The 16,918-nt window shown below is 33.3% G+C and overlaps 1 protein-coding gene across 1 annotated transcript; it reads left to right on the top strand.

Annotated features, from left to right (window-relative positions):
* The first annotated feature begins 315 nt into the window (after positions 1 to 315).
* On the top strand, positions 316 to 2,875 carry LOC132945026 (cuticle protein 16.5-like). Its single transcript, XM_061014635.1, has 2 exons — positions 316 to 473; positions 2,185 to 2,875. The coding sequence occupies exons 1-2, from the start codon at positions 453 to 455 to the stop codon at positions 2,524 to 2,526; spliced, it is 363 nt and encodes a 120-aa protein (XP_060870618.1). The 5' UTR covers positions 316 to 452; the 3' UTR covers positions 2,527 to 2,875.
* The last annotated feature ends 14,043 nt before the right edge of the window (positions 2,876 to 16,918 follow it).

Below are 16,918 nucleotides of genomic sequence, written 5' to 3' on the forward strand. Positions count from 1 at the left end.
ACCAACGTAATTATTTCGATCGTAGAATCTAAATATGGTACGACCTTATAACAAATGTGCTTTTAGAATATTTGATCAGTAGATACCTATAGGTTATAACCCGATTCTGTATTAATATTCAGTATCCATACATATCTTGGCGACTGGCGTAGTCCGGATTATATAATATTGGGTAGGTACCTAATACCTATATGTCTATACGTTTTGTTGTAACTCTGTTTGCATCAATGCCAAATTACTTAATTTTAAAATACGAAATTCAATGTAGGTATTATATGGACGATTTAATAATACGGTCACCTGCAAAACTTGATAGGTGGGACACTTAAGTGTCATCGGTCCGTATATAAGCGCAAGTCCGTCTCGATACAAATATCATTCGCATAACAGCTTGTAAAACAATATCGACTTCCTTCAACTCATCAACCTACCAAACCAAATAAAAACCAAAAATGAACGCCATCATGAAAATCGTAAGTACAAGTATTTATCAGCTGCAATTATTTATTTATAATCCTATAGCACAGTGGCGTCCACAGGGGGGGGGCTAACCGGCTGAAGCCCCCCCCCCCCATTGCCCGTATTATTATTACTTTAAAAAAAAATATTTATCAAGTTTCAACTGTCAACTATAGTAAACAAGACGTAAATTGCATATACGTCTTACCACAATGAATTCATTTTTGAAAAAAACATTGTATTTGCATACCAATTTTCCTAAAATTATCTGTAATTTTTCAGTAAAAGTATGAACTACTTGTATGAAAGACCTTGTATTAAATTTTCTAGTCTTAGCTTATACAAATTTTATTAGTTTTGAACTACAAATTAACTGTGGTTTTGACGAAATTTGAATTTAAATTTGCTTATAAAAATAACCATGATGCCTATGTATTGTTATTTTTTTAGCTATAATAAAAACTTACGAATTACATTTTTAAGCTTTTTGACCGGATAAATAATTTTTATTGACATTTATAGAAAAAAAAAATTTTTAATTCAAATACAATCCAAGTGAGGACGATATTATAACCAAGCGGTTACCAAACAATTTTAATAAATTTTCATTTTTTTCTCCAATTATTTTAAAAAGCACTGAGCATTTTCAATTTTGACCTCTTAACCAACTGTATCTAATTTGCTTCCAAAAACATACATCGGACAGCAAAGTTTATGATCAGCGCATTTCTTCTACCAGAAAAGTTGAGAAGTTACAAACATTTTAAAATACCTCAAATAAACGTCTGAAATTATTAAACTGGACAAAATAAAAATCAAATTGTAACTAATTTTCAAGTTCCCCCATTGAAAAATCCTGCGTACGCCACTGCTATAATATTCAGATACTAAAACACTATTGATTTGATGATCAAACTTGTATTGTGAAGTAATTACTTTTTAAGACATGTTTGCGTGTATGACATTTATAATTTAATACTAAATCCAATGGCGGTTGGTTAAATAACTTGCACATCACAATTCATTTTTACTAAGCAATTAATAATAAAAATCGGTTAGGAAGCCTGTTGATTCATTACAGTTTTTACACATTTTGTGAATTTAATTCGCTTCTTATATTATCAAAGGAAAAAATTCATTTACGATGAGTGGTGCTTTTCAAACACATATTAAATCAATAATTGTATCTGGAAACTAAATAATCAATTTATAGGAACAACATTTTAAATTTCATGAGCGTTAAATTATGCCGTTTTTGAGAAAATAATAATACAATTTGATGACGTTAGAAATATGATGCATTTGTGCGGGTGTGCAGAGCTTATCTTTTGTTCCTTGTGAGGTGTGACAAACTCGAGTATAAATATTTTTTTGAATTGTGACCGTTACAAAATAGTAGCAATCCACTCGATCGTTACACGGTATAATAGGCACACACATCATATTATCATGTGTTTAAATGACAAACATTTCTGCCTTAATAAATAATAATATTGTTCTGTTGTTCGGAGGTTCTACATTCTTCGATTTCCTAGTTTTTCTTACGCAATTCGCGTAAAAGTTGCCTATACCGAATCCCTTAAACAAACCACGGCGAATCGGACGACAATGTCATAATAAATAATAATATTGTTGAATTTACAAACCACGTTATTATACATATTTACACGTTCTCTTAGAACACAAATGAACACTTATGATGTTTGTACTTTGTGTTTGGCGCAGACATTAGCCGCCGTTGCAGTTTTCGCGTCCGCCATGATGACCGCTTCTGCCAAACCAACTGAACTCGTGCCCGCCGCCGCCATCGCTCCAGTGGCCGTTGCTACGCCATACGCTAGCTCGTTCACGTCACACAGCGTGGCCCACAGCGTAGCCACCCCGGTCGTACCGGCCGCTCCGTACGTGGCCGCCGCTCCATACGCCGCGGCACCATACGTCGCTTCGCCTTACGCGGCCGCACCTTACGTCGCCGCGGCTCCTTACGTGGCCTCTCCTTACGCCGCGTCGCCATACGGGGCCTCTCCTTACGGTTACTACCCGTACGCCGCTCCGGCTTACCTGTAAAGGACGTTCCGAACTAAGATGACCACCGCACAGCAGTCTCCACGCGACAACGGACGAGAGACGACCGCAACAACAACTGCTAACGCCACTGATTCTTTTCATTTTTATAATATTTAGATCGCATTTTTTATACAAATATCGTACAGACGATATATTATATCATTTGTAAACATAAAAAACCGTAAATGTCACGGCGACACGAACATAATGTGTATCGTGTGTGTATATACATGCAAAAATATAATGTATCAATATTATAATATAATAATATACCTATAATATGTACATACTATGAAATGAATATTTGTTTGTTTGTCCTCTGTAATATATTACACCTTTTTTATATTCATTTGTTTATTTGAATTAATTTGATCGGTTATGAACCAATGCAAATTAGGGTGCAAGTATAGACACGTACGAGGCAGTTATACACGTGGCTTATATTTAAATAATATTAATCTTACTATGTAAGACTTACCGATGTTTCAAGAATTTTTTTCATCGGTTAGGTATAAGTAACCAATGTTTTTGTCGTCTTCCGTACTCTAAAATTTTAATTGATTCAACAACAATTAATATTGAACACATAATTTATGCTTTTAAACTATCATAATAATTTACGGGGGACGGAGTGGCCGAGCGGACTAAGGGGTCGGCTGCGACGCAGTCAACCTGAGTTCGATTCCTAGGCCATGGGCGGCGTTTTTCTTCGGACAAGTCACGGTGTCCGGAGAACAATAAAATTGTCGCCATCCCACACCCGGGCATGGCAGATACCTACGGGTGCCCAATCAAAAATTCTGCCAAACTAAACACATACGTGTTCCTCCCCCCATCGACTTAATATCCTACAGTAAAAACTAAAAAATAGCTAATGGCCTCAGCTATCGGGCTCAAGATCAATAAAAAAAAAATAATTTACATTTTCGCTGAACTGCACAAATTAATAGTCCATCATGATGCCAATAGAAAATAGTCTTATCTGAACTTTCAAGTGCTTATAAGGCTAGGTATTTAATTCAGATATATACTTCAGTTTAAATTGTGTAAAAAAATATACTACAACATTTTTAAATAAAACCGCAAAAGTTACAGAAAACTTATGTCTTAATATTATATAATATATATATTATATGTTAAAACAATTTAATTAAATGCTGCTGTGCCTATATAATACATTCAATATTATAGAATTATACGCATATTACGTTGTGTACAGTCAGTGGCGTGGCGAAGTGAAATATTTTATCATTTTAATTTCATTTTTTGAACGACCTACCTACCTAACCTTGACTACTTGATATAATACTAATTTTTGGTTTTATTATTATTATTATTATTAAATAGGTACCCATCATATTCAGATGAAGTTATAATCTTGTACTACAATTAACTTAACAATTCACACCAAACATTAGTCATTACCTGAAATATTTTTCGATCGATGTGAATGCACGGTGTGCGTGTGTATATCCAGCAGGCATCTCACCGTCGGCTCGGCGAAGGTGTTATTAAATATACAAAAATAAATGATAATAAAATTACAGTAGGTTGCTACCTACCACTACATACAGTAGGTACGCTTTGAATTCAACGTTTATTTAACGGCGGTGAAATCCATCGTTCACTGTAGATTGACTTTCTGCTGGAATTTTGGAGTTCTCACGTGGGCGTCCAGTTCAGTCATATAATAATATACGAATAATGAACTTACTGTTTTATTTACTTTAATTATTGCATATCGATGTGAGCGCACACATAATGTGTTGTTTCTTTATTGAACAAAATAATAAGCCCATCGGGGAAGTAAGATAATTTAATATTAAAGTGGAATATACAAAAACGAGTTTTGGACAAAAGTTTGTTAACTATCTGGGCCCTGTTAATTTTAAATCTTTGCTAATAGATGTGAAAAGAAATATTTTTATACCAACATCAAGAAATGTTTTATTTAGTGAAATAAGTCAGTGATTATGTTTATGATTCGGTATTACAAAATCTAGTATAAGAAACATTTGTATATTTTTTCTTTTGTTCTTATTATTCGTATTATCATTTATTTAATTGTGTAGTTTAATTCAATCACGTGACTCGCTTCATCCACCACAAGCTTAGCTTAAAGGTGTAGGTAATTTTTATTATTTCCCTTAATACTTTGTATCATTTTTTGTTAATAACATAATATAATAAAAATCTTCTTTAATAAAAAAAAAAAACAAATCAATAAAAAGTCAATGCCAGTACTTATACCGTGGTATAATAATATGATGTACCCGCTAGGGCGCTAGCTACACAAAACGAAATACAAAACTTTGTGCGTATTACCATAAACAAATAAACAATAATAAATTCATGGCTAAATATATATTTACAACAGTTTCATACAATGATACATAATTTTAGACAACAGTCTCATTTAATAATACATAATGTGTAGAAAAATAATGCACAGTCTCATATAATACATGGTTTTTAGACAGCAGTCTCATAATATAACAATACATAATTTTTAGACAACAGTCTCATTTAATAATACATAATGTGAAGAATCATAATGCGCAGTTTCATATAATACATGGTTTTTAGACAGCAGTCTCATATAGCAATACATAATTTTTAGACAGCAGTCCCATAATATAACAATACACAATAAAACATAATTTCCCATGGACCGTGATAATAATATAAACCAAGGGCTCGTCGTCCAGAATAAACATGAATAATTGATCGACTTACACGACAGTCGAACTACACATTTAGTTTTGAACTCACGCTACCGCACCAGGGTCCGTAAGTATAATACATCTTATACAAAATAAGACAAGTTGACCCTGCATACGGGCGAATGTGTATTCAAAATTTTTAATGAAGATTCCACTCATAAATCAAAAGACTGATTGCAGCCGGGACAGGAACACTGTCTCCAAAGTACATTAAAACAAGTTGATTCACAAAAACAATATCGCCGGTAATTTTGACCGCCCTATTAACTGGAGAAAAGACAAATTTAATGAGGGCAAACTATAATGCAATATTGCAATGAACGATAATTACTAAACGATATTCACTAAATCACATAGGTATACAAGGTGATTTGAGAGGGCTGCAACAGGAACATAAAGACGCTGACTCAGCTGCAAGAAAAAACGAAGCGAAAAGGAGCCGAAAGCTGTACAAAACTAACATATAAAAAAAATCAGGCGCCGAGAAGTAATACAATTTAATATTTATTCGAAGAACTGACGGAGCCCGACAAACTAAACACGCGGCGGAGAACGGCAGAGTACCTACAATGTAATACAAAGTACGTATGCGAAAAACAGCGTGCACGAACGGACCTAAAAGCGGGGGCGAAAAACGTCGGACGGACTGGCGAACGCGCACAATAATAAATTACTAGTTTTAACGGTGTCGGACGAATTGTCCGGCGGAAACAACAGGTGGTGCGTTTTGACCGGCCTGGCACCATCATGTGGTACGCCAAAAACTGCAGGTTGACGGGCGGCTGACGGCGGAAACTGCTGCAGGTACCACTGTGGCGTACAACGGTGATGGTAGGGGAAAACTTGGCGAACATTATTCTATGTCCACGAAGGTTTGACAAAAGCAAACCCTGCGTGCCACGTTCACCAAGGATTTCCAAACGAATTTTTTCGTTCTCTTCCAGGCAGACTTCCGCCGACCAACAGACCGCGCTGCAGGGTTTTCCGGGAATTCCGCGGGTACCGGCGGGTCAGACTTCACGCCACCGTACACGGGCGACTGGATTTGCAGCTCAGTAGACGACCGGAAATTTTCGCGCCGCCGTATCGGTAGCTGCAGGACAGGCGTGGGAGTGATCCTACGATCGACGGCCAGGTCCAGCGCGTCAATCAATGAGATTTCCCCGGGTGCGTCCGTCTTTGATGTCACACAAAAAGTTGCAGCAGGCTCCGATGATGGTGCAATTATAACTACGTCCTGCTGGTATACGGGTGACTTTATTATTCGCAATTCCGGTGACGACCGCGTTCTCTTCTCTGCGGCGTGTCCGCTGTGCAGTAACGATGTCTCGACCGCGGCTGTGTTCTTCAGGTCAACTGCCAAATCCAGAACATCTACTATGGACCGACCCTCGTTATTTGCATACGACTGTTGGCATACGACAGTTCTCGATGTGGCGTCCATCTCTGTATCGTCCTCCTGGTATACGGTTGAGTTAATTATTCTCAATTCCGGTGACGACCGCGTTCTCTTCTCTGCGGCGTGTCCGCTGTGCAGTAACGATGTCTCGACCGCGGCTGTGTTCTTGAGGTCAACTGCCAAATCCAGAACATCTACTATGGATCGACCCTCGTTATTGGCATACGACTGTTGGCATATGATAGTTCTCGATGTGGCGTCCATCTCTGTATATTATATTATATGACGTGTAAACGGACGGGCGAAAAGGATGAGAGCCAAACACTTAATGACGGTTTTCAAAAAACTATTTGTTACCGAAAAAAATAAACTATAGTAGTAGACAGTAGTATTATATTGTGGCCAGTATAGTTTGCTTGTGGCCAGCTAGTAAGTAGCAAATAGTTACAATTAAATCATATACTCAAACAATATAGTTTTATCAAGTAAAACCTACGAATGTTTTAAAAATGCTACCGGTTTCGGCGTAATCGGAATCGTATTACATTTTTACATGTACCTATAATACGGCTATGCATGATTTAGATTAATGAAGTCTAGATTTAATATCTACAAACTTTTTTTAAACAATTATATTTATTAATTGTAGATATTTTAGAAGCATAATATTATGTACGAGATATTTTAATACAATTGCAAGTACGCGCCTATCAAATAATGTTGACGTGGAATGGTAATTTCTTCTCAGTAATAATACAAATATGTTGATACTTCAAAAGTATGTATCATGATACTGACCAACTCTGAAAATTAGTAGGTAATTACTAATCGTGAGTACGCGACAAGCAGAAAATTAATTAATATCTAGTTGAATCTATATTATACATATATGTTTACCTTATATTATATACCTATTACCTAGGTAAAATTATTGAACTCTATATACTACTCTATGTACTATATACATTGTCAACTAAATAATGTGCAGTTAATTTTTTAAACATTTGACAATTTTGCAATACATTTTGATAGATTTGCCAAAACTCAAAAGTCAAAAGTTATGAAATCTAAATCAATTGTTTTTATATTATTTCTAGCTTACCTATAATTATTTAATTTGTGTGTTATCAAGTATGTGATTGAAATACGCATAGACGTAGAACCAAAATTCAATTTTAATAAAATATCTGAAGATTGTAATTCCATCAAGAATGTAGCAATTCAGTTAGCTAAGTAAAATTGCATTAAATTATATAAAATAAATATAGTTTATTTTATACATATTGTGTACATTGTACGTATAGGCAAAAGTTTATTTAAACGTTGAAATTTCAATTGTATGAAAAAAAAGTAAATACGTTTGTTCTAATTATATGTTAATAGAAAATATATTAATACCAATATTATGATAGTGGTTTAGGTAGGTTCATTGACCAGCATTTTTGTTGGTTGCAATAAATTAATACATTTATACATATATATAAGTAATGTTATCTGAATTAGATTTCTACTAAGATTTGCACGTTGATCGGTTAATTGTTTTTATCTTATATACTTAGTATGTACCTATACTATTTACGTTTAATGTTTCATTTCAAGTCATATTAAATATTTTGACATTCGTCCATACTCCACTGAACAAGTGTTTCATTCAAGAATCCAGATACTTCGATTCATAATTAATTTTTGTATTTCTTATTTCTTTGGGTTCTGTACAATTAAGGTAAGTACATAAACTGGTGGTCGGCAGAGTATAATATGCGTATTATAATAACATAACAATATGTAAACATCACACGTGACGGGCTGCGTTAATGGGTGTTACTCCGGATTTATTATCGACTGAAAACATGTCAAGGCATCGTAATAATAATATGTATGTCGGATGCGTGTTCGCGAATGGCGTTTAAAAATATCTCAATTATTATTAATTATAATTTTTTTATTCGAAACCGGAAGTTAAGACTTTTTTTTAGAACGAATGATGTCTTAGTTGTTGTGATGTGTTTCAATAATATAAGAATCTAATAATAATAATAATAATAATAATACGACTAATTTTGTACGATTAATTTATAATTAATTTCATTTTTATAGATCACTTGCATTTTTTAGGTAATTTTTTTGTAGTTTTGCGAGTTTATCTTTTTTTGTTATAACTTACATGCTGCAGCCAGTTCCTATTGGGGAATAGTTACTTCTTTTTGGTAATTATTACATTAAGCTACGAATTACCTTTAAAATTTGTAATTAAATTAGTCTTTAAAGTTACTTTTTTCGAAGTAAAACTTCTTTCTTGAGGTCTGGGTGGAAAAAAAGTCGTAACGAAAAATGAAACGACACGTTTGTTTATATATTTATTTTGCAATTTTATTTGGTCTAGTTACATTAATTTTGTGTTTAAAAAGTAACAATTAAAGTTACCAACTTAATTTAAATCCCTTACAATAAAATGTAATTAAATTACTATCAAATGACTTAAAAAGTGATTTCGTTATAGAAACAAGTGACTTGTAAAGTTGTAACTCCCTTAACACTGCTGCTTAGTAATGCCTATAGCCTATAGATATAGTCAAAATCTTATAGGTAGGCACGACAATTGTCACGATGAAACGAGAAAAGTTTCGTTTTACTAATAATATTTTACTGATTTCGTCATCTCAGCGATATACGAGCGGCAACGATTCTGTCTACCACTGTATCGCGGCGTAACCGCGGCTCTATATATTATATAATCTAAGAATATTTCTTGTGTACGCTATATGCGAATAGGCCATATAAGGATGACACACATATTCCTAATGGCCAAGAAGGAACCTTTCGAGTCCCTACGAATATAACATTTTGTAATAAACAAAAACAAAATTTAAATCGTTATTTGTACATAGATCAAAAATCCAATTTTATCAAAGTTTGAACTTTAAAATGTCTAAAAAAAATTATATGTACCTACCTATGTATATTTTTTTATTTTTTATAATACTACATATGAGAAACCTTGAAATACATTTTCAAGCTTAAGGTATTAAAGTTGAAAATGGATACGATACATTTTTAACTGCAGCAAAATTATTTGCGAATTTCGTGAGTTGTCAAATGTTCAAATTTAAACAATTAAAAAATATAAATGTTATCATTCGGAAAAAAAGTGGAAAATTTTAAATAGAATTTAATAGAATTGATGGAACAACATATTTTTAAAATTGCATAATTTCTAGCAAGTGTTTTATACATATTCGGTGAACATTTCTTATTAGCTGCGTTTTCTGATTTAGTAATGTTCTCATAAAGTCTAGATTTATTAGTTGTATTAGTTTTTTTTTACTGCTGTAAAATGTGCCTTTGGACAAAAAATTTAAAAAACACACAGGTATCATTATAAACCAAATGCATTTGTTGCTCCGCTCAAAATATAAAATATTGTGTACAAATAATGTGAAACCGTTTACTATAAGAATAATTTATTAAACTAATAGTAGGACTTATACATAATATATTAACTATAATACATATATATATATGACATATTTGACCTATATGACCTACATAAACAAACTTATTTGATTTCGATTTTTTTTTTTCAAATGCCTATTTAAAAGGATGGGGAATCATGATTACTCGTCACTGCAGCGTATCAATAAACTTGTATAATAGTTTTTGACATCCGAAAGTAGTAAACTTTTTATTACATTTCCCAACGAAAATAGCTATAAACGTGTGTACGGCAAATTTACATACAACCATCTATAACTATACGATAGTTTATTTTCTACGATTATTTAATTAGTTTAGATTTCTCTACATTTAATTTGTAGTTGTAATAAACTATTTTTAACAAAATATGTTCAATATTTAACCTTTGATTAAATTATTCAACAATCAAAATCATAAATATTTGATTTACTATATTTACATAGAATTAGAATAGGACATTAAGATCCAATATGATTATATAATTACAGTTATGATTCTTAACTATATCTATATATACAATTATTGAACATTGTTACAGTTATCAGTTTGGTATGCTGTAATCGATAGTAAAGCCATAAGTGAAGTTATAAACATTTGAAGTTAGTTGTTCTTACAGTATACTAAAGTTAGGTAAATAGTTTCATATAGAAATAAATGTTTCATTGCATAATACTTTTTCAAATTTTTGTTTTATGCTTTTATGGAATAATCAGTACAGAAGTGTACTTTTAGTGCTTATTGCTAAAATGTCTGTCATTACCTTTTAGAACAGTAAAAGTGCTTGGATTTTCTTCAACAGTAACTTTTCTGATAGGAAAGTGAACCTAGTTGTTACTTTGTGGGGTCAAAAGTAAAAATTTCTCAGTAGTTTTCAAACGCGACGTGAAAAACCAAAGAAAAATTAAGGAAAAACGGGAATTTTTACACAAAATCTGTTTTTGAGAAAATCGATTTTGGTGTTTGGTGCAACTCTAAAACAAATGGCCACAAATTTTGAGTGAATGTGTATATTAGAATTTTCTATACACCATAACATTTCCGAATATTTTAACATATTTTGAGCTCTTTACGGACATTTTCAGTTTCTATTTTTTTTAGTTTTTTTTTCTATAAATATCAATAACATTTTATCTGTTGGTTAAAAAAGCTTCAAAATTTAATAGAAGGATCCTAGGTTATTGTTTCAAAGGCAGATGAAAAAAATTTAAAATCGTTAGTCACAGTTTTTATTTATAAGCATTTAGAGTTCAAATCTTGACAAAATACGGTAAAATCAAGAAAATTGGCAAATTATTTTGAGTTGAGAATACAAGAAAGTCAAATTAAATTTTTATGAGCGTTTGAAATTCATATTTTTACAACATTTGATATTCACTCAATTTATCATGTAACGATTTTGCTATTTTGTTGATATTCAAAAACAAATAACTGTAGATACATGAAAATTTTACTGAATTTATATTTTCATTTTCTATACACCATACAATTTTGAAATTATTTTGACTCTTTTTGAGCTGTTTACGGACATTGTCAGTTTTCAATTTTGTTAATTTTTTTTCTATAAATATCAATAACATTTTATTTGTTGGGTAAAAATGCGTGAAAATTGTATGCAGGCTCCTTATATATTGTTACAATAGCAGTTGAAACATATTAAAAATACATAGGCACAATTTTTTTTTATAAGCATTTAAAGTTCAAATTTTGACAAAATGTATCAAATTTAAAATGTAATAATTATTTTGTAGTTAAAAATGTATAAAATGTTCAACTTTTATAGCTAATGATTGAAAATTTAAAACAAGGCTCCACGTAAATTGATTATGTATAAATAACTTTATTCACAATAATATCCTCAAATATACTTTGTAATATCATAGGCTGACTGACTGTTTTCGCTCAGAATCGTTTTTCTTATACAATGATATTATACCATTGAATTCAAATTTAACACCATCCATTACAGTGACCCACTTGTCACCTACTGTACAGCAGAGCGACATCCACTTACCCACCTTTTTTTAAATTTATAAATGTAGTTATAGGTAAGTTATTAAAATGATTCTAAAAAAATCTTTCCACCCCCTCCACCTATCGTGATAAAAATTATCCAAGGGTAAGATTTAACTGCGACAACCGCACCACTGTTATTATTCATGTAAATATAACATTAAAGATTTCATAATATAGTATAATTTATAATGTCAATGTTTACACAATATTTTAAACAACATTGTGTATTTGTTGCAAATTCCTGGTTCGTTTCATACTCGTCAAAAAATTGATTTGTGAAAAAACCGTGTTGTGCTGAGCCGAATTTTCCAAATGTAATTTATTCACTAGTGGCTGCTGTAGGAGTAGGAGGGCTTAATGTTTACACAGTGCTCGAATTATAATGGTATTTATGTCCTACTCCTAAGATGCCGTAAATGAAACTTGGTCGTACAAAATACCATAATATTAAATTATTAAATTCAATATAATATGAGTGGAACGGCACAATGTAAAAAAATATTATTAATATCTCAGAATAGTTCTGTTATTATGATTAAAAACACAAACAAACAAAATAGAGTTTATTACGACGTACCATTGTATAATAAAATTATAGATTTGGCAGAATTTCAAGTTGGGCACCCGTAGGTTTCTGCCATACCGGCTAAACCTAACCTAACCTTTTATTGTGTGTCGTAATCGTGGCGCTGTAGAGAGGAACTTTGCCTTGTAGGTCATCCTTCCCTCTACATCCACATCATTGATTAAAATTAAATAACAACTTGGCAATATTTTACAAGAGTTGGAGGTCTCTATCCCTCCTGCTGTGGCCTTCGGCCTATAACTGATTTCTAACTATGGTAATATCATGTATCTTTCTGTCCTTTGACGTGGTCTTTCCTCTTCTTCCCTCTTTGAAAATATGCCACTGACAAATTCTCCGACCACATTCCAGTTGTCTCAGTTCTTTAGCATCAAGTCCACCATCACTTCTGGCTCCAGCGCCTTTTCCATCTTGGCCTCTAGGTCCGTCTCTGCCTCCACCATCGATCGCAATGGAAGATTGCGTGCTCAGCATCGTCTCTCGGAGCAAAGCAGTCCACGCACATAGGGTCCGCCGTTCTCTTGAACCTGTGTAAATACTCCCAGAAGCAACCATGCCCGGTGAGCATTTGCGTCAGGTGAAAGTTAAACTCTCCATGTTTCCTTTTTGACAATTTTTTCACGTCTGGTATCATCCTTCTGGTCCATCTGCCCGCCTCCGCTTCATTTCACTCGTCTTGCCACTTTGTGAACGATTCTTCTCGTGATGTATTTTTTCTAGTCCTATCCTTGTGTGATTTCAGTCTTTCCATTGCCATCAGATGTGCAGGAATGATATCGGCGACCACTAATATGGCTTGTGTGGAAACCGTTCTATACCCATAGCGATTCTTAGAGCTATTAATCTTTGTGGTTTCAGAAGTGTCGATTTGTTTATGTCAAATTCAAGTGCATGGGCCTATATAGGGGCAACCTAACTTAACCTTTTTTTTCTTTTTTTTTTTTTCACTGTGGTATCGAAAATCTGGAGGGAACTGCGTTATCAATGCTTCCTCCTGGCCCCCATCGTTTATTTACATAACAACAACTTGTAACACTACGATAAATTCTCACATTATAGTGGAGAGCTCTATCTCTCCTATTTTTTACCGGATTGGTCTATAGTACATAAAACTTAACTAATTTTAATAAATATATTTGTTAATTCAGCCTGTGTGCGGCATCTTCGCGACCCGGTATCCAGTACCAGCTGGTCTGGTATCACATGCCTTGGATCGTTCACCATTGCTTCTGCTTCAAGGCAGCGACTTCACGACCCGGTATCCAGAACCAGCCGGTCTGGACTCTCGTTACTTGTCATCGGTCTGCAGCAATTCCACCGTGCTGCACCCGTCTCTCCTCCTCCTCTCAGCACATCATTATTTTTGTGAGAAGTTGCTTTACTCTGATGCCGAACATATTATCTGGAGTTATCTGGTCTACCCCCAGGTAGATGCACGCTTCACGTCACCAATGGAACCACGCATCGCACGAAAAAACTTCATGCTCGGCGCTGTCGGGGCTTGCCCCTCAGTGTGCGCACTCGTCCGTTTCTCACTTGCCGTACTTGCACAGGTAATGGTTGAAACACCCGTGATTTGTTAGCACTTGGCACAGGTGGAATGACACTTCACCGTGTTTCCTCTGAAAACCTAACCTAACCTTTTTTTTCAGTTTGAACCGACGGCGCCGCGGGAATTGCTTTCATATTACTTCCGCGACGCCGCCATCGTTTATTAATAAAAAATAACCTAACCTAACCTAACCTAACCTAACCTAAACCCAACCTGAGGAGGAACCGCGTTAGCACTACTTCTCCCACGGCCCCCATCGTTTATTCAATTAACAATTACAACAACATTTAGCAGAGGTGGGCCAGTCTCCCACTCCCTTGCTATTACAAGCAATATATAATACAATTATAAGCAATACAAAATAGGAGACTCTAATCTCCAAAGTTGCCTTCCACTACATTTGAAAATGACTTAACTAAGGTGCGGTTTTTCGGCTGGCGGACTCCTGCTCAGCTGATTGGGCTTTTGGTGATAATCGGTGGCGTGTTCGGTCTGGCCTCCTGTTTCCTGGCAGCGCAGGCACCTGACCCTGGCTCCACTCTCGGCAATCCTGCGGTCACGCACGCCACGCACCGGTCGACAGCTTCTGAATAATCCTTCATGGCGTGGTCTGTCACGATAATCCAGATAACTTTTTAATTTTTATACATCTATTATTCATGCATATGATGTGGGGTAGACTGGGTCATGACAATATTATTTTCATGGTAATGATGATTTGTGTGAAAATATACTATACACTTTAATCGATAATATTTGTTAAATTATAGGATGATATTATTTTTTGACCAATTTTGAATTTGAATCTGTGCCTTTGAGATTTTATTTAAGGCATCTTATTCTATTGGTTTTTAATGTGATATTTTCACTCATATAAAAATGCATTATTATTATTATACTTGTATTACTGCAATAAGTTATAACAGTGATAACTGTCAGGAACAACTTTCACCCGTTTTTGCAGATATTAAAAAATCATATTTAATTTTCTGCACCGACAATTTCCATTATATATAAGACAGGATTCATTTTTTATTCAGAACGCGTTCTTGACATTTCCCATTGTAATATCAATTTTATTCATTTTCATTAAATTATAATAAATTAATTTTCGACGATGAAATAACTTATGACAAAAATATGCATTGTATATTTGTATGTATAGTTGCACGATGTTTGTTATAATGTCCAAATTATCTGAAATTTCTGTAGTTGTGTTATTATGTATTAATGAAAATTCATAATAATATTATTTATAAAAATATAGATCATTAAATTATGAATGAATTAATGTGTTCAAATTTCAATTCGGCACGGGTTAATCTTAATAGATCGACGTTTATTAATTATTTACATACACACAAATTCTGTGCGTCGGACTAACAAAAATGCGAAAAAAAAATGCTTATAGTTAAATAAGGGACACCCTAATATATAATATAGTTTATAATTGTAATGAATTATGAATTACATTTTTATACTTATGCGTATTTTGTATAATATAGTATAATAATAGTTATGGCGCATCAAGCGCTTTTAAGTTTATGAAAAATAAAAAAGTTACGAACATAAAATAATATGTCTAAATCATAACATAATATTTTCAAAAAATAATAATAGGTACCTATATACTGCCGCCCTCAGAAAAAACGTCGTAATTTCCCTCCATGCCATTTTGAGAAAAATTACATTTTATGTTTAGTAGTTTTTGGTAGTTTTATTTTCATAAATATAATATTTTTCAAAGTAAAATACATAATTTCTTATGGAAATATACCTGATGAATGCAATGGAACTATTCAATTTAATTTTCAATTTTTCTTTTACTAAAATATCATTGTTTTGATATTTATACTAAGTAAGCTATTAATTATTCAGAATTTTTTACTTGGCAAAAATGACGTAATTCTGATTACAGCTTTTGATTACGGCAAAAATTAAAACTGTGCGTAAAATATTCGCGACGAGGTACATCGATAACTGAACGAAAAATAATATGTGTCCGATGTATAATGACATCAAAATTTCCAAACATTATCAGTAATTTAAAATTGTATATTATAAGATACGGGCGATACGGCTTAATGGAAACCGGTTTCCTAAACAACAACGCCGCAAATATAGATTATGCGGAAGTGCTAAGTAAAAACGCCGTATTTTAAGCAAAACTTACGGCAATCTTTCTAAGCAAACTGTGGATACGGCGTTTTTGCTGAGCACCGATTATATTTTATTACTATTGCGGCAATATTGTTTTCTTATGAACATAAAATTCTGAATAAATAATCATAGTTACGGCATTTTTGTTTAAGAAAAACATGTAAAACTATAATATTAAAGGTAATGCAGTATAGGTATACCCTATTACACAGTCATTCGTTATTTAACACGTTGAACGCCATGCCAACACGTGGTTGACACTAGTAATAAATTGGCTGCCCATGGCCGGTGTCAATGTTGGAACATAATTTTTGGGGAAATGTTCGGAACAATCGATTTAGGACAATATTAGTCAGGAACGTTTTTATGTTGGATATTAATTGATTTGTTTTTTTCAAAAGGCACTTATTCCAGTGTTTTATTAAAAAGGATTCCTGGAAAAGGAACGCTTTGTCCAAAATCACTTTCTTTAAACTTAAATATTA

The sequence above is a fragment of the Metopolophium dirhodum genome, chromosome 5 (genome assembly GCF_019925205.1).
Source record: "Metopolophium dirhodum isolate CAU chromosome 5, ASM1992520v1, whole genome shotgun sequence".
NCBI classification, from domain to species: Eukaryota; Metazoa; Arthropoda; class Insecta; order Hemiptera; family Aphididae; genus Metopolophium; species Metopolophium dirhodum.